We start from the raw sequence: 19,086 nt of genomic DNA, 5'->3' as shown, positions 1-19,086 counted from the left end.
TTAAGTACAACAGAAATTTTAGAGTTAACCAGAACTGAGCAGTGTTGAGAGTTGTTTCCAACAGCTGGCAAAAATTGTATAGTCACTTTGAGTCTATAAAACTGATATTTTCAAATTCCTCATACAATTAGAATTGTTTAAGAAATAGCAAACAGGCCAGGTGAAGGGGCTCACACCTATAATCCCAGAACTTTGGGAATTCAAGGTAGGCAAATCATTTGAGCCTGGGTGTTTGAGACCAGCCTGGCCAATATGGCAAGCTCCTTTTGACAAAAAAATCAAAAAATTAGCCAGGTGTGGTGGCATGCACCCGTAGTCCCAGCTACTTAGGAGGCTCAGGCAGTAGCATTGCTTGAGCCCAGGAGGTGGAGGCTGCAGTGAGTTGAGACTGTGCCACTGCACACCAGCCTGGGCAACAGAGTGAGACTCTGTCCCCCCTCCCCCCAAAGAAAAGGAAGAAAGAAAGAAATGGCAAATGGAAGGCTGGGTGCAGTGGTTCATGCCTGTAACTCAGCACTTTGGGAGGCCAGTGTGGGTAGATTGCCTGAGGCCAGGAGTTTGAGATCAGCATGGCCAACATGGTGAAACCCCGTCTTTACTAAAAATAGAAAACATGAGCGGGCATGATGGCACATGCCTGTAATCCCATCTCCTTGGGAAGCTGAGGCAGGAGAATCACTTGAACCTGGGAGTTGGAGGTTGCAGTGAGCCAAGATCGTGCCATTGCACTCCAGCCTGGGCAACAAGAGCAAAACTCTGTCAAAAAGAAAAGATAAAGAAATAGCAAATGGACTGGGTGTAGTGGCTCCCACCTGTTATGCCAGCACTTCAGGAAGCTAGGGCAGGAGAATCGCTTCAGCTCAAGGGTTGCAGGCTGCAGTGAGCTATGATCACGCCACTGAACTCCAGCCTGGGCAAGAATGAGATCTTGTTTCTAAAAAAAGACAAAGGCAAATGAAGACAGTTTTAACTTGTGTCTACAGTTGAATAACTTACTGATCTTAATTTAGGTTCAGTTTATGTAGAAATAAGTAAACTTAAAAAATCTGTCATTCCATGGTTTAACAAAAGTACAGTTCACTGTTTACTGTAGTTGGGTATCTGCTGTAAATTGCATGTGCCTTTCCTTTGTTGTGATCTCTGGAAGTTCTGGTTATATTCTGGACACTAATTCTCTAGTGACTTATGTATTTGCAAATAACTTCTCCTAGTTTGTTTTTAACTTTGTGATGTGTTTCATCAGATGGAAGTTTAATCGTTTTGGAGTTTATCTTATATGTTCTTCTTTGTTATTTATAGTTTGTTTTTTCCATGAAAATTTTTTTAATCCACCTTGAATTTTGAGTATTGTGTGAGGTAAGCATCTTAACTCCCCCTTCCCCTTGATTGCCACTTATAGCCGTGCTACTTGGTGATGATCCAGCCACATTGTTTTTATGTACTAGTTCACAATCACATGCTTATTTTCCAGAGCAATTTGGGGCTATTTATTTATTTAATTTATTTTTTTGAGATGGCGTCTCGCTTTGTCACCCAGGCTGGAGTGCAGTGGCACAATCTTGGCTCATGGCAACCTCCGCCTCTCGGGTTCAAGTGATTCTTCTGTCTCAGCCTCCTGAGTAGCTGGGATTATAGGCGTGCACCACCACACCTGGCTAATTTTCGTATTTTTAATAGAGTTGGGGTTATTCGCCTTCTTGGCCAGACTGATCTTGAACTCCTGACCTCAAGTCATCCTCCTGCCTCGACCTCCCAAAGTGCTGCGATTACAGGCATGAGCTACGGCACCTGGCTCATGCTTTTTATTTTTTTAACTATCTCTTTATCAGTAGCTGTGTCAGTACCACACTTGCTTAGTTTAATTCTGCTTTATGATATATTTTGCTTTCTAGTATAATACATCTGTCTTCATTATTGTTTTCCTAAATTAGCTACTTAGAAAATATTTTTTTTAACAGAAATGTTAAAAAAACATTTGCTATGTTGCCCAGGCTGGTCTTGATTTCCTGAGCTCAGGTGGTCCTCCTGCCTCAGCCTTCCTAAGTTCTGGGGGATTATAGGCATGAACCACTGTCCCCATCCTCTTAACTACTATTTCATTATATCTAATGTGTAAAGTGACTGACTTTTCTTTCTGGCTTTATTGTAAAACATGTAACATAAAAGCTACCATCTTAACCGTTTTTAAATGTATAGTTCCATGACATTAAGTACATTCACATTTTTGTGCAGCTGTCACCACCATTTATCTCTGAACCATTCAACTCTGAACCTTCCACACTTGAAACTGTGCCCATTAAATAATAATTCCCAATTCACCTGTTCCCTAGCCACTGCCAACCTCCATTCTTTCTGTCTCTATGGATTTAATTACTCTAGGTATCTCATGCAAGTGGAATTATATAGTATTTGTCCTTTTGTGTCTGGCTGTTACACTTATTATAATGTCTTGAAGGTTCATCCGTGTTCTAGCCTGTGTCAGAATTCCATTTCCTTTTATGGCTGAATATTCCACTGTGGGTGTGTACACATCCTAATGGATGACTATTATAAAAAACTACATGTGGCCGAGTGCGGTGGCTCATGCCTGTAATCCCAGCACTTTGGGAGGCCAAGGCAGGCAGATCACAAGGTCAGGAGTTTGAGACCAGCCTGGCCAACATGGTGAAACCCTGTGTCTACTAAAAATACAAAAATTAGCCAGGTGTGGTGGGGCATGCCTGTAGTCCCAGCTACTCAGGAGGCTGAGGCAGGAGAATTGCTTGAACCAAGTAGGCAGAGGTTGCAGTGAGCCGAGATTGTGCTACTGTACTCCAGCCTGGGCAACAGAGTGAGACTCTGTCTCAAAAAAAAAAAAAAATACTAAGTGTTGGCCATCCCATGAAGTGGTATCTCTGTAGTTAGGATTTGCATTTTCTTAAGGACTAGTGATGTTGAACATCTTTTCATGTGCTTATTGGTCATTTGTATATAATCTTTGGAGAAATGTCTATTTAAGTGGCAGTCAAGGGGAGGCGGAGTTAAGATGCCCACCTCATACAGTACTCAAATTCAAATGTCTGTTTAGGCCCTCTGCCCCCTCCCCCCCGCCTTTTGTAAAGACAGGGTCTCACTATGTTGCTAAGGCTGGAGTGCACTGATGCAATCACAGCTCACTGCAGCCTCAAACTCCTGGGCTCAAGTGACTTTCCTGCCTTGACTTTGCAGAGTGCTGAGCTGATAGGCATAAGCCACCATGCCTGGCCTTTTGTCCCACCCCTACACTTTTATTTATTTATTTATTTATTTAATTTTTGAGACTGGGTCTTGCTCTGCTGACCAAGCTGGAATGCACTGGCACAATGACAACTCACTGCAACCTGGAACTCCTGGGCTCAAGTGATCCTCTGCCCCAGCCGCCAGATTAGCTAGGACTACAGGTGTGCACCACCACGCTCAGCTAATTAAAAAACCTTTTGTACAGCTAAGGTCTTGTTTTGTTGCCCTGGCTAGTGTTGAATTCCTGGCCTCAAGTGATCCTTCACCTCCCAAACTGCTGGAATTACGGGCAATGAACCACCTCGCCCAGCCCCTTTAGCCCATTTTTAAATTGGGTTTTTATTTTTTGTCACTAAGTTGTAGGAATTTTTAATATATTCTGGATATTAATCCCTTATTAGATATGTGATTGCAAATATTTTCTCCCATTCTGTGGGTTATTTTTCCTTTTCTTGATGTCTTGGTTATTTTTATTCTTTTTCTTTATCAAATGAACTTTTTAAAATAACAAACCTGAAATCTTTCTTTTCTGAGTGTCTGTAATTACTTAATATTTTACCCCACACCTCATTTCTCCACAGATACAGAATCATACTTGAGAAGTTTAACAGGGATGTTTTGAGCCATGGGCTTTTAAACTGGCCCACACTTTTATTTGTAATGAAGTTTTGTTAGAACATTGGCACTACATTCATTATAGGTCTGTGGGTGCTTTTGTGCTCCAATAGCAGAATTGACTGAATTCGACAGAGACCACATAGCCCACAAAAGAGAAAATATGTATTGTCTGACCCCTTAGAGAAATCCCTAAGTTATCACGTGTGCTATTACACCACCTCTCTCTGGTTCTCGGCATATCCCTTCATGTTTCATTAGAAGCACTGTAAGAGAAGTGCTGTCCCTCTTAACCACCTGGGCTTTTTTTTTTAACCCTTCCTACTTTTTTTTTTTTTTTCCAGACAGGGTCTCACTGTCAACCAGGCTGGACTGCAGTGGCACGATCTCAGCTCATTGCAACCTCCACCTCCCAGGTTCAAGTGATTCTCATGCCTCATCCTCCCCAGTAGCTGGGATTACAGGTGCCTGCCACTGTGCCCATCTAATTTTGTATTTTTTGGCAAAGATGAGGTTTTGCCATGTTGGCCAGGCTGGTCTCGAATTCCTGACGTCAAGTGATCTACCTGCCTTGGCCTCCCAAAGTGCTGCAATTACAAGCGTGAGCCACTGCGTCCGGCCTACTGTCAGTTGTTTTATTTGTTTTTGGTTCCTTTCTTTGTTTTTTATGGGGGCAGTGGAGTCTCACTTTTGTCACCTAGCCTGGAGTGCAATGGAGTGTAGTCTCGGCTCACTGCAACCTCCACCTCCTGGCTTCAAGCGATTCTCCTGCCTTAGCCTCCCAAATAGCTGGGATTACAGACGCCTGCTACCATACCTGGCTAAGTTTTGTATTTTTAGTAGAGATGGGGTTTCACCATGTTGGCCAGGCTGATCTCGAACTCCTGACCTCAGGTAATCCACCCACCTCAGTCTCCCAAAGTGCTGGGATTACAGGTGTGAGCCACCGCACTCAGCTTACCTTAATTTTTTAAATGAAAATAGTTTGACACTGCATTTTCCCTTAAAATAGTTGTGGATACCTCTAGGAGTTCATAGATTCTACTTTGAGACCTGCTGATTTAGATCTCAGTTTTAGCCCCTGAATACCCTCCTACTTCTTAAGGAGGCTTATATATGTCTCTCCTGTATAAACCATTGTATTGTCTTGAATAGATCCTCCTTAGTGACTAAAATAAATGAGAATTAAGCATAATGCATCCCTAATTGTTATGGAGTTACATCACTGTTTTTTAGTTTCTCTATTGCAGATATTTTAAACTTCTGGCCTGCAGGCTGTGGGAATCCTGTGTGCATGTTTTTTGTGACCCATCCAATGCCAGTATTTAAATTGGAAGATTTTGTATTAACATCTGGATTGCTGGATTTTCTTTTTTTTTCGTTTTACTTGGATAAATTTACAGGTGCAAGGGTAATTTTGTTATATGTATAGATTGCCTAGTGGTAAAGTCAGGGCTTTTTAGGGTATCTATTACCCAAATAATGTACATTGTACCCATTCCATCATCTCTCATCATCCACCCCTGCCGCCTCTGGATTTTCTTGAGATAGCAAAAATATGGCAGTGATAGGCCTGAGTTTCCTGATAGTCGTAGTCAGCTGGAATTGAGTAGCAGCTGCCCCTTGAAACAGGCAGATGCGTTCTCTTTTTCTGGGTGTTCCTTTTTTACAGTGTCTTGTTTTACAGAATAAAATCTCATCAGATTTGCTGAGGACATATACATGCACTTAGGTTATTTTCTGACCTAGAATTATCTTTTAACTCCAGGATGATGTTTTTTTCTTTTTGTATAGCTTACTGTTTCTCTAATCCTGCAGATGTATTTCAAATGTCTGATGATCCTTGGATTAGTTTTCAGGTTTGAGAATGAGGCCCTGGACAAATGCTCTGTGTACATGGAAGGGCATATTGGTGATGGGCAGACATTATTTGGGTTCAAGCAGATGAAAATCTGGCCTTTGTGCTTTGCCAACCCTAACTGCCAGATTGCAGAGGACTTTGGTCTGGGTCATCACCTCTTACATTAGCTGCTCTGGCTCTCTCAAGATTAGTTTCTTTAAAGAAATATGCATGTGTGCACTTACACCCATATCCAGGGAGAAATGCTGATAAGTCAGGGGTTCTGATTTAATGTATAAACCTTGAGTTCTGTTTTTCGGTGCTACCCTTACTCACTCTGGATTCTATTGAGCCTCTCTGTAGGCAAATAGGAGGCAGACTCCTTCTAATTCTATCTTAGCTGTAGTCTTCTCCTTGCAAGGATTTCTTTTCCTTCATTTCTACTGTAGCAGTCATCTCTGTTTCATTGCCTTCACATTTTCTAGAAATTTGTTAAAATTTTTTTAACTGGGGCCAGGCACAGTGGCTCACGCTTGTAGTCCCAGCACTTTGGGAGGCTCAGGCGGGCAGATCACCTGAGGTTTTCAGTTCAAAACCAACCTGGCCAATGTGGCGAAACCCGGTCTTTAATAAAAATACAAATCTTTGTGAGGCATGGGGGGGCACGCCTGTAATCCCAGCTACTTGGGAGGTTGAACATGACTGTTGCTTTAACCTGGGAGGCAGAGGTTGCAGTGAGCTGAGATTGTGTCACCACACTCCAGCCTGGGCAACAGAGCAAAACTCTGTCTCCAAAAAAAAATAATTAATTAATTAATTTGGTTAACCTCCTCTGCTAATCTCGCTGTTGTAGGATTACAGTTTTTAAAAATTCCTTTACTCGAGTTTAGAGGAAGGATTAAGTATATGCAGGTTTCAAACCAGAAACCCTAAACCTCTGGCCTTGTGCAGTGGCTCACGACTGTAATCCCAGCACTTTGGGAAGCTGAGGCGGATGAATCACTTGAGGTCAGGAGTTCGAGCCCAGTCTGGCTAATATGGTGAAACCTCGTTTCTACCAAAAATATAAAAAATTAGCCAGGTGTGCTGGCGCATGCCTGTAATGAGCAACAGAGCGAGACTCTGTCTCAAAAAAATTAAATTTAAAAACTGGAACTCCAAAAGGAGATATTGCTATAGTTGTTAATAGCTGAATGCTTTAATTTTTCATATTAGTAAGTTGTAGTGGATGACCAAAGTTACCATAAAATTGTGTTGCCTATAATGTTATTTTCTTTTTTGATATGAAATAGCTGATGACTATCAGCCAGTTCGTCTGTTAAGTAAACCTGGGGAATTGAGAAGAGAATACGAAGAGGAAATAAGCAAGGTAGGTGCTAAATAGTTACTCTTTTTTTGGAAAATTTCTCTGTTGTGTTTTCAGTTTCAGATTTTAATTTAGTTTGATGTGCTCATATAACTAGTATATCTTGAAGTGTAGATACTTTTAATGTATTTTATAAGGACTTTGTTTTTTGCTATAATTTACTTATACATAATTAATGCTCTTATGTGATCATGATCCCTAAGCATTTAAGTATGAAGGAAATTTTTAAATTCTTTTTTTCTAATTTAATCTATACCAGGACATTTTTTTATTTCCCTAAAGTTTTGAGCTTAAAAGAAAGAAAAAGAGTGGCAGATGATGGGTTTAGATGAAGAAAGGTTAAAGGGCTAAATGTGAAGTCCCTAAATAGGAAAAGTACCTAAAAAGTGGTGTTTACAGTGAAGTATTATGTTTTAATTACATATGAAGTTATACATAGAGATTTTTCTCTTTTTTTTGTCAGTCTTCAAAATTTTTTTTGTGATTGTCACTTGTAGTACATCTCAGGCTGGGTGTGGAGGCTCACATCTATAATTTCAGTGCTTTGGGAGGCTGAGACAGGACAGCTGTCTTGCAGAATCTGTTTCTCCAGATTTGTACCTCATTTGAGATCATTTAAATTTCTGCCGATTTGTTCCTTTTCTACTTTTCCTGTTCTTATTATGGAATATTGCGAGTATACTAAAACATTCAGAGAAGGATCGCTCTTTATTAATCCCTTTTAAGGTGGAGGCAGAGCGACGAGCCACTGAGGAAGAAGAAAACAAAGCCAGTGAAGAATACATACAGAGGTTATTGGCAGAAGAGGCAGAAAAAAGGCGAAGAGAGATGGAAGAACAACTGAAAAGTGATGAAGAACTGGCAAGAAAGTTAAGCATTGATATTGTAAGTTTTAGGAGAGAACATTGAGGTACGGTCATCCCTTGGTATTTGTTGCAGAATCTGCTCATACAAAAAGTCAGCTCCTTGTATTTTCAGGTTCTGCATCCCACAAATACTGTCTTTTCCACCCAGGCTGGTTGAATTTGAGTGTTTGGTACCTGCTGATACGGAAAGCTAACTATTAACATTCTTATTGCTTTGACTGTGGTTTTCGAAGAACAGAAGAGACAGCAATTGCCATAATTAGAAGCTATTGATGACATTTTTGCTTTACTTAATGAAAAATTTTTTTGCATATTGTTTCATATTTGCTCTAATCCAGGTTCTTGGGGTATTTTTTTGTTTCTTGAGACAGGTCTTAACTTTGTCACACAAGTTGGAGTGCAGTGGTACAATCACAGCTCACTGCAGCCTCCACCACCGGCCTCAGGTGATCCTCCCAACCTCCCGAGTAGCTGGGGCTACAATCCTGTGCCATCATGCCTGGCCAATTTTTTGTGGAGACAGGATTTTGCCATGTTTCCTGAACCGGTGTTGAGCTCCTGGGCTCAAGCCATCCACCTGTCTCGGCCTCCCAAAGTGCTGGGATTGTGGTGTGAGCCACTGCAGGTTGTTTAAAAACTTTTTTTATATGTAGGAAAGCTATTCAGTGAAGAATGAAAGCTTCCTTTTTCCTTCTTCCACCTGTCCACTCCCATTCTTTTTCTATTTATATCAGTCTCTTTCCCCAAAGGTAAACACCATTAACATTTCTTATAACTTTTTTCTTGCCAAGGTGCAGTGGCTAATGCCTGTAATGCCAGTACTTTCCGAAGCTGAGGTGAGAGGACTGCTTGAGCCCAGGAGTTTGAGACCAGCCTGGGCAACAAAATGAGAAATTAAATAATGAGCCGAGTGTAGTGGTGCATGATTGTAGTTCCACCTACTGGGGAGGCTGAGGCAGGAGGATCCCTTGAGCCCAGGAATTTGAGGTTCAAGTGAGCTGATCTCACCACTGTACTTCAACCTGGAAGACTGTCTAAAAAAGCCTTTTTTTCTTTATTCACCTAAAAAGGATTACATAAATCGGTCACCCTTTTACTGCTTGCATTTTTGCCACTTGATATATCTTAGAGATTTTTCATATTGCTACATGTAGTCAATCTAATTCTCTTAAAGAGTAGAATAATATTCCATTTTATGGAGGTAAATCGCTTTTTGAAAGTAAAGCACATTGGCCAGGTGTGGTGGCTTATGCCTGTAATCCCAGCACTTTAGGAGGCCGAGGCGGGCGGATCACAAGGTCAGGAGATCGACACCATCCTGGCCAACATGGTGAAACCCCATCTCTACTAAAATACAAAAAACTAGCTGGGCTTGGTGGCCCACACCTGTAGTCCCAGCTGCTTGGGAGGCTGAGGCAGGGGAATTGCTTGAACCCGGAAGGTGGAGGGTGCAGTAAGCTGAGATCATGCTACTGCCCTCCAGCCTGGTGAGAGAATAAGACTGTCTCAAAGAAAAAGAAAAGTAAGGCACATTAAATTTTTAGATAATGTATTAAACTTGGATTTTATTCTTCCTGTAGTTAAATTGCTGCCTGTAAGAAAATGAATTTAAGGACATGTGATAAAACACATACTTTAAGACCAGAGGATACAGGGGGACCCAGTGGTTTGAAAGAACCTGGGAGAATAACCTGGGAATTCTTTTAAAATACAAACTCTCATGTTTACTCCAAATATATTAAATCAGGGTCTCTAGGGATGGGACCTAGGGAATACCATCTTCAGAGGCATCTAGGGAAGTCTGAAATATTCAGGTTTCAGAGCCTCTGAAAACAACTTTTCAACTTTCAAACAACAAATATCTTTTTTTTTTTTTTTTTTGAGATGGAGTTTCACTCATGTTACCCAGGCTGGAGTGCAATGGCGCCATCTCGGCTCACCGCAACCTCCGCCTCCTGGGTTCAGGCAATTCTCCTGCCTCAGCCTCCTGAGTAGCTGGGATTACAGGCACACACCACCATGCCCAGCTAATTTTTTTGTATTTTTAGTAGAGACGGGGTTTCACCATGTTGACCAGGATGGTTTCAATCTCTTGACCTCGTGATCCACCCGCCTTGGCCTCCCAAAGTGCTGGGATTACAGGCTTGAGCCACTGCGCCTGGCCTACAACAAATATCTTTAAATATACTTACCATTGAATCGTGTGTGTGTGTGTGTGTGTGTGTGTGTGTGTGTGTGTGTATGCACTTAGCAAAATGAGTATACTCAGAATTGGGAATGTTTTTCTTTTTTGAGAGGGCTGCCATTCATAATCTACCCAAGTTTTGGGGTTTTTGCCCCTTTTTATGTGTCTTTTTTGAGTAGAATCGCTTTAGAAAGATACATAATCAGGAAACTAAATAAAAGTCATTGACCAATGGAATAATAAATGGAATAGGGAAGAAATTTGTCTAGTTTTCCCATGGTATTAGAAGAGTAAAATCTACTCTTATAATTGATATTGTAGAATAATTATTTTTAACTTATTGTTTTATTAAGACAGAGTCTTGCTCTGTCACCCAGGCTGGAGTGCAGTAGCACGATCTCAGCTCCCAGGTTCAAGCGATTCTTGTGCCTCAGCCTCCAGAGTATCTGGGACTATAGGCGCAGGCCACCACATCCTGTTAATTTTTGTATTTTTAGTAGAGACAGGGTTTCACCATGTTGGCCAAACCTTGAACCCCTGGCCTCATGTGATCCACCCACCTTGGCCTCCCAAAGTGCTGGGATTACAAACGTGAACTACTGTGCCCAGCCTAGAATACTTTTTAATTTATTTATGAAAGTTTGGTGGTTTAAGGCCAAATATTCACCATTACCATATATGAACTTTTACGTGAGGGTAGTAAGAAACTTATGAGACTGGTACAGCAAGTAAATATTTGTGATTTTTATTGATATGCCCTTAAAGTCCAGAACAAAATTATTATTACATGAAACTCTTATTTGAAGTATATCCACAGCTCTTTGACTATGTCCCTGTAGATAAAAGTAATTATATAGAAGTATTTATTAGAAAAATCATCAGGCTGGGTGCAGTGGCTCAGACCTGTAATCCCAACACTTTGGGAGGTTGAGGTGGGGGAATCATTTGAATCCAACAGTTGGAGACCAGCCTGGGCAACATAATGAGACCTCATCTCTACAAAACATTTTTAAAATAGCTGGGCATAGTGGCGCATGCCCATAGTCCTAGCTACTCAAGAAGTTAAGGTGGGAAGATTTCTTGAGCCCAGGAGGTTGAGGCTGCAGTGAGCTATGATCGGTCCACTGCACTACAGCCTGGATGACAGAGCAAGACTGTGTCTCAAAACAAAACAAAAAAAATACACCTAGCCTAGCACGGCAGCCCATGCCTGTAGTTCAAGCTACTTGGGAGGTGAAGAGGGGAGGTCAAGGTTGCAATAAGCCATGATTGCTGCACTGCATTCTAGCCTAGGCAACAGACTGAGACCCTGTCTTTTAAAAAAAAAGAAAAAAGAAAAGAATCAACAGGAATTATCAGCCAGTGAGATTAGCATTATGCCTTTTTTTGTACTTGATGATGTACAGTAAAAATGTAATTAATTTAGACCAACTTGGATGAACTTAGTTTATTCTGATTTTTGCATGGCCAATATTACTCAAAGGATGTATAAAATTTAAATGTAACTATAATTTCTGAAAAACGCTGTGGATTTCTGAATTAGTCGAGTTAATAGCTTATTTTATCATAAAGTTCTCACTCATAATGTCTGTTATGCTTTTTCTCTTGTTGAAGAACAATTTCTGTGAGGGAAGTATCTTGGCTTCTCCCTTGAATTCCAGAAAATCTGATCCAGTTAGAGCCAAGTCTGAAAAGAAAAGTAAGAACAAACAAAGAAACACTGGAGATATTCAGAAGTAAGTGAACATGACTGTGAATTATTTATTGACTTCCTACTATATGCCAGTGTTTTCTGTTCATATAGACAACTGATTCTCAAAGTTTGGTCCATGAACTTTCTATGAAAATAGTCTGAGATTGAGGTACAGTGCAAAGAAGAGAGAGCTACTCACACACTTCCTCTTGGCTAGCATGAAGAGACAGGTGAAATCTGGCAGGCTTTTCCCTCAGCCACTTACTGTGGCAGATTTGTAGTTTATCTTACTGACTTAGGATTTCTAGTTACCCTCATTTTCTCAAAATGAACCATTGGATTCCTTTTTCTCTTGGTTTAAATTCAAATGAGAAAAACCGGTCCCAGATTGGCTTATCTTCATTTAAGGAGTTTACAATCTGTCATCAGATTTCTTCTCTGTTATACAAAAAAGCATGAGCCAGGTAGTCAAAGGTGGAGTGATTGTGTTTTACCATAACACCCCTCCGGGATCAGGTACTTGGCAGAGTTGGTGGCTTATGCGAACATAAGCATTCCCATAGTAATTCATAGTTGGAAAGTTTAAAAACCACAATTTAGATTTGAAAAATATGTAAGGACTTCTGGTTCAGCTGAGTAAATTGTGTAGATAACTTACCTCCTTCCAGGATTTTTTGAAATTTTGGATCTGAGGTGGGAGGAAACAGCAGAAGAGTATGTTAAATGAGGCAGGTGCTATTAAAAAAAAAATGTGTGGCTCACGCCTGTAATCTCAGCACTTTGGGAGGCCAAGGTGGGCAGATCACAAGGTCAGGGGATCAAGATCATCCTGGCTAACACGGTGAAACCCCCTCTCTACTAAAAATACAAAAAGTTAGCTGAGTGTGGTGGTGGGTGCCTGTAGTCCTAGCTAATCTGGAGCCTGGGGCGGGAGAGTTGCCTGAACTCGGGAGGCAGAGGCTACAATGAGCCGAGGTCACACCACTGAACTCCAGCCTGGGCGACAGAGTGAGCGAGACGTTGTCTCAAAAAAAAAAAGTGACAATATCAGTGTTGCTAATACTCATGATATGCAAAGTAAAAATGAAGAGAAAACCACTGAAATGCAGAAGTATTTCTTATTGATATAATATTCTGCTTAAGGCTGGAACTCATGAATCCTTATATATCTAAATATATATTTTGAAATATATTTTAAAAATTTACCAGAAATATAAGAATAAGGAAAGCAAAAATTGATAAACTGATGGATTAAAGTTGTAACAATATTAAAAACAAAGTCTGTTCTCTAGAATATGTGAAAACTCTTAAAACTCAACAACAAAAGACAGATAGTTAAAAACTGGACAAAGGGACTCAAGTAGATGTTTTCCCCATGATGTACAAATGTCCACTAAGTACATGAAAAGATGCCTCACATCATTAGTCATTAGGGAACTGCATATCAAAACCATAGTGAGATAGCATTTCATACGCATTAGGATGGCTGTAACCCACAAAAAAGGGAAAATAGTAAGTGTTGACAAAGATGTGGAGAAGTTGGAATCCTTTTGCATTGCTGGTAGGAATGTAAAATGGTGTAGTGGCTGTAGAAAACAGTTGGTGATTCCTCAAAAAGTTAAACCAAATTAGCATATGACCCAGCAGTTCTACTCCTAGGTATGTACCCAAAAGAACTAAAAGCAGGTATTCAAATAAATACTTGTACATGAATATTTGTGTCAGCGTTATTCAAATAACCAAAAAATGGAAACAGCCCAAATGTCTATTAACGAATGGATAAACAAAATGTGGCATTCCATTTTGTGTGAATTCCACCTCAATTCAAAAATTTAAAAATGAATAACAGGATTATATAATTTTAAAATTAAGGAAAACTTCTAAACAGCTTGTTGATTACAGAGTAAATTTTGTTGGAAATACAGTACTGAAAACTGGTATGTGGCTAAAGTGGTATTTAGAAGGCTTTACATGCCATATCAGAAAAGAAGAAAGTGCAGCCAGGCATTGTGTTACGTACCTGTAATACCTGCTATGTGGGAGGCTTAGGCAGGAGGATTGCTTAAACCCAGGAGTTGGAGTTTGAGACCAGCCTGGGCCATATAGCAAGATCCTGTCTCTTAAAAAAAATAAATAAACCTCAGACACAGTGGCTCATGCCTATAATCCCAGCACTTTGGGAGGCTGAGGTGGTAGGATTGCTTGAGGCTAGGAGGTCAAGACCAGCCTGGGCAACATAGTAAGAGCCCTTCTCTACACAAAATAAGAAAATTAGCCAAGCACAGTGGCACATGCCTGTAACTCCAGCCACTTGGGAGGCTGAGGTGGGAGAATTGCTTGAGCCAGGAGGTCAACGCTGCAGTGAGCTATGATAATGCCGCTGCACTCCAGCCTGGGTGATGGAGCAAGATTCAAAAAAAAAAAAAAAAAAAAAAAGGCAGTGGCTGAAAATATATTTAAAAAAGCAGTTCCAGGAATACATTGCTGGTTTACTGTTAGAAAATGAATCAATGAAAATTCTTGTGTTAGCTGTATAAATATGAAATATATGAAATGATAATTCTTAACAAGGTGGTAACAGAAGGAAACTTTTTTTAACCTGTTAAAAGATACCTATTAAAAACATATATCACATATCATACTTAATGGTAGAACATTGAAATTCTTTCTCTTTTTTTTGAGACAGAGCCTTTCTTGCTCTGTCACCCAGGCTAGAGTTCGGTCATGGCCCACTGCAACCTCATACTCCTGGGTACAAGCAATCCTGCCACCGCGGCCTCCCGAAGTGCTTGGATTGCAGGAGTGAGCCACCATGCCCAGCCATTCCCCTTCTAAAGTCAGGAATACACAAGGTTAGCCTGCTACTCACCACCTCTATTCAGACTTATACTGGAGATTTTAGTCTGCACAGTAACATAATAAAAGGAAATAAAACATGTGAGTCTGGAAAGGAAGGAGAAAGAAGCTATCACTATTCAAAGGAGGAATAATTATGTAGAAAACCCAAGAAATCAGAGGTGCATTTTTAGAATGAAGAGTTTAGCAAGGTTGCTAGGTATAAAATCTGTACCAAAAAATCAGTTGTAAAATGTAACTTTGAAAATAACTCTGTCGATAGTAGTATCAGGAAATAAAACATACTTAGAAATAAATGTATTAAAATCTGAGCCAAGCATGGTGGCTCATGCCTATAATCCCAGCACTTTGGGAGACTGGGGTGGGAGGATTGCTTGAGCCCAGGAGTTCAAGACCAGCCTGGGCAGCATAGGGAGACTCCATCTCTTAAAAAAATTAAAAAATCAATCAGGCATGATGACACACACCTGTAGTCTCAGCTACTCAGATGGCTGAGGCAGGAGGATCACTTAAGCTTGGAAGGTTGCGGCTGCAATGAGCTATGATTGTACCACTGCACTCTAGCCTGGGCAACAGAGCAAGACCATGTCTTAAAAAAAGAAAAATCTGTAAGACCCATGGAGAAAATTTATATTCTATTAAATATACAATATTCATGGGTTAGAAGATGCCTAAAACTACAAAATGGTCAGATCTCCTCAAATTGATCTATAGAGTCAATGCAAGTCGAGTCAGAATTCCAACTTTTTTTTTTTTTTTTTTGGGGACGGAGTTTCGCTCTTGTTACCCAGGCTGGAGTGCAATGGCGCCATCTCGGCTCACTGCAACCTCCGACTCCTGGGTTCAGGCAATTCTCCTGCCTCAGCCTCCTGAGTAGCTGGGATTACAGGCACGCGCCACCATGCCCAGCTAATTTTTTGCATTTTTAGTAGAGACGAGGTTTCACCGTGCTGACCAGGATGGTCTCGATCTCTTGACCTCGTGATCCACCCGCCTCGGCCTCCCGAAGTGCTGGGATTACAGGCTTGAGCCACCGCGCCCGGCCCCAACTTTTTTTTTAATGCAACACACTGACTTTAATAAAATTCATATTGAAAAGATACTCCTGAAGAAAAATAAAATGTGGCTGGGTGTGGTGAATCATTTGAGCTTGAGTCCAGGAGGGAGGGAGGGAGGGAGAGAGAGAGAGAGAGAGAGAGAGAGAGAGAGAGAGAGGTAATGAGGGACACTGGGGTGAACAGACAAATGGACTGAAGCAACAGAATAGGTACCTTAGAAACACACCACAGTTTAAGAATGTCTATCAAAATACCTATAGAGAATAAAAAGATAAGCTGCAGACTTCAAGAAGATATTTTAACTTCTTTAACTGACAAAAAGTTACTATTAAAGAATGGCCACCTATTAATGAGAAAAAGATGCTCCATAGAAAAATGAGCAAAGAACTCTGACTTCACGGTAAATGAAACCTGAAAGCTCATAAGTATGTGAAAAGGGCCGGGCACCGTGGCCTGTAATCCCAGCACTTGGGAGGCCGTGGTGGGTGGATCACAAAGTCAGATGTTCAAGACCAGCTTGGCCAAGATGGTGAAACCTCGTCTCTACTAAAAATAGAAAAAATTAGCAGGGCATGGTGGCAGGCACCTGTTGTCCCAGCTATTCAGGAGGCTGAGGCAGGAGAATAGCTTGAACCTGGGAGGCAGAGTCTGTTGCAGTGAGTCATGGTCGTGCCACTGCATGCCAGCCTGGGCGACAGAGTGAGACTACATCTCAGGAGAAAAAAAAAAAAAGTGTGAGGCTAGGTGCAGTGGCTTATACCTGCAATCCCAGCAATTTGGGAGGCCAGGGCAGGTGGATTACTCGAGCCCGGGAGTTTGAGACCAGCCTGGGCAACTGTCTACAAAAAATACAGAAATTAGCAGGGGGATGGTGGCATGCGCCTGTGGTCGCAGCTATTTGGGAGGCTGAGGTAGGAGGATTGCTTGAGCCTGGGAGGTCAAAGCTGCAGTGAGCCATGATGATGCTACTGCACTCCAGCCTTGGTGAGAGAGTGAGACCCTGCCTCAAAAAATAAAATAATGGCCAGGTGTTGTGGCTCACGCCTGTAATCCTAGCACTTTGGGATGCCAAGGTGGGGGCAAATCACCTGAGGTCAGGAGTTCAAGACCAGCCAGGCCAACATGGTGAAACCCTGTCTCTACCAAAAATACAAAAATTAGCTGGGTGTGGTGACAGACACCTGTAATCCCAGCTACTGGGAGACTGAGACAGGAGAGTTGCTTAAACCCAGGAGGTGAAGGTTGCAGGGATCAGAGATCGTGCCATTGCACTCCAGTCTGGGCGACAGAGTGAGACTGTCTCCAAACTAAATAAATAAATGAAATAAATAAGATAGTGTGTGTTACATAGAAATCATATATATATTTTTTAAAATTGGTTATAAATGTTAGAAGGAAAACTGTAGACAAATTAACAGAGTTTAATTAAGCAAAGGACAATTCATAAATTGGGTAGCCTCCCGAGTCAGAGTAGGCTTAGAGAGACTGCAGTAAAACCACATGTTGGAAGATTTATGGACAGAAAAGGGAAAGCGCTGAACGGAAAGCAGAGGTGAGGTGCAGAAACAGCCGGAGTGGTTGGTTATTACAGCTCGGCATTTACCTTATTTGAACATGATTTCAAGTTGGCCCCCTTTGGCCAAAACTTGGTGAGTGTACGGACTGTTTACACCTCCATTTTAGGCTATAGTTCACTATGTAGAGAGAAACCTTAAAATATGTAAGGAGGCAGCTTTAGGCCAAACTTAACACGTAAAGGAAATAGGAATGGCAAGCAAATGGGAATGGATTCCAAAAATTCAGACTCAAGGTAAAAAGAAAAAGAAAATTCTTAAAATATGAGTCGGGAAAGGGTTGATGACATAAATGTCCTGTATTTCTGTTTTGTTTAAGAGACAGGGTCTCACTGTCACTTAGGCCATAGTGGCAAGAGAATAGCTCACTGCAGCCTCAAACTCTTGGGCTCAAGTGATCCTCCCACCTCAGCCTCCAGATTAGCTAGGACTATAGGCAACACCATTATGCCCAGCTAATTTTTTTTTCTAATTTTTTGTAGAGATGGGTCTTGCTTTGTTGTCCAGGTCTCAAACTCCTGGCCTCAAATGATCCTCCCACCTCAGCCTCCTAAAGTGTTAGAATTACAGGCATGAATCACCATAGCCAGTTCTGCTTATTTTTTAGAAGAAGCATGTATTCATACATTACTTGGTTATTATAAATGAGGAATATTCAAGAGAGTTAATGAATCTTGACTGATTCTGTTGGATAAGTCATAACATTTTGTTCTCTGCTTATGAACTTAAAAACAATTGTAGCAATGATACTTTGGTACTGATAAACTTAGTAACTAGTGGTCCAGCATTGGCATTGGCAGAAGGAATTCTTCAGCCTTGAGAAACTAAATGAGACAGCTTCTTTTCAACTGAAAATTTGGCTCTTGTTCTTCAAAGTTTACAGAGTAAATATATAGATTGGTATAACTAAATATCTTTAGATACTCTTGTTTGTCCATAAGGAATATTCAGTAGTTCTTTATATGAGATCTCTGTCTAGATTTTGTTGTTCCATATGCTACTTGTTGGTGCTTTTGACACAGTGTAACTTATGAATTTGTGTATTATTTGTAGTCACTTTTTTCTTTTTTTTTTTTTTTTTTTTTTTCCTTTAATTCTAAATGTAATAATAGCTTGCTGCTCTTTGAAAATCACTGAAAGTTACCACCATTTGGAGACAACTAACATTTTGGGAGATTTCTGCCACTTTTAAACATAGTAATTTAAACAAATTTGTACGTTTTTGGATATTTTGTGATTTTTATTTATTTATATATTTTTTCAAATCTCAGTGTATAAAAAGCAAAGCAGTACAATTTTTAAACTATACCTATCATCTTGTACCCTGCCTTTTTTATTCTCCCCCTTTTTAAATAACATTTTCCATTACATTAAAAACTTAATGTTTTCAGTGGCAAACAGCCTATTAAAGATTCTTAGAAATGCAAAGATATGTATATTTCTAGGAAGAGAGTTGAGGGCCAGGCACAGTGGCTCATGCCTGTAATCCCAGCACTTTGGGAGGCTGAAGCAGGCAGATGACCTGAGGTCAGTACTTCGAGACCAGCTTGGCCAACATGGTGAAACCCTGTCCTACTAAAAATACAAAAATTGGCCGGGTTCATTGGCTCAACCACCTGTAATCCCAACACTTTGGGAGGCCAAAGCAGGTGGATCACGAGGTTAGGAGATCAAGACCATCCTGGTGGCCAACATGGTGAAACCCCGTCTCTACTAAAAATACAAAAATTACCTGGGCATGGTGGTGTGCACCTGTAGTCCCAGCTACTTGGGAG

The 19,086-nt window shown here is 40.8% G+C and overlaps 1 protein-coding gene and 1 long non-coding RNA gene across 2 annotated transcripts in view; one reads left to right on the top strand and one right to left on the bottom strand.

The window, feature by feature from the left end:
- The window catches only part of RNF168 (ring finger protein 168), a 36,134-nt gene that overhangs the window by 10,926 nt on the left and 6,122 nt on the right, over positions 1-19,086 (top strand). Inside the window, exons 2-4 of the mRNA XM_017522689.2 lie at positions 7,006-7,082; positions 7,806-7,964; positions 11,745-11,866. Coding sequence (XP_017378178.1) covers positions 7,006-7,082; positions 7,806-7,964; positions 11,745-11,866 — 358 coding nt within the window. The remainder of the gene's footprint in view (positions 1-7,005; positions 7,083-7,805; positions 7,965-11,744; positions 11,867-19,086) is intronic.
- The window catches only part of LOC119469105, a 15,465-nt gene continuing 6,445 nt past the window's right edge, over positions 10,067-19,086 (bottom strand). Inside the window, exons 2-3 of the long non-coding RNA XR_005197933.1 lie at positions 12,809-12,812; positions 10,067-10,097 (exon numbers count right to left, since the gene is read on the bottom strand). This is a non-coding gene — a long non-coding RNA (uncharacterized LOC119469105). The remainder of the gene's footprint in view (positions 10,098-12,808; positions 12,813-19,086) is intronic.

This window comes from Cebus imitator, unplaced genomic scaffold, assembly GCF_001604975.1.
Source record: "Cebus imitator isolate Cc_AM_T3 unplaced genomic scaffold, Cebus_imitator-1.0 Scaffold0, whole genome shotgun sequence".
NCBI lineage: Eukaryota > Metazoa > Chordata > Mammalia > Primates > Cebidae > Cebus > Cebus imitator.
This window is presented reverse-complemented; position numbering and strand designations above follow the sequence as displayed.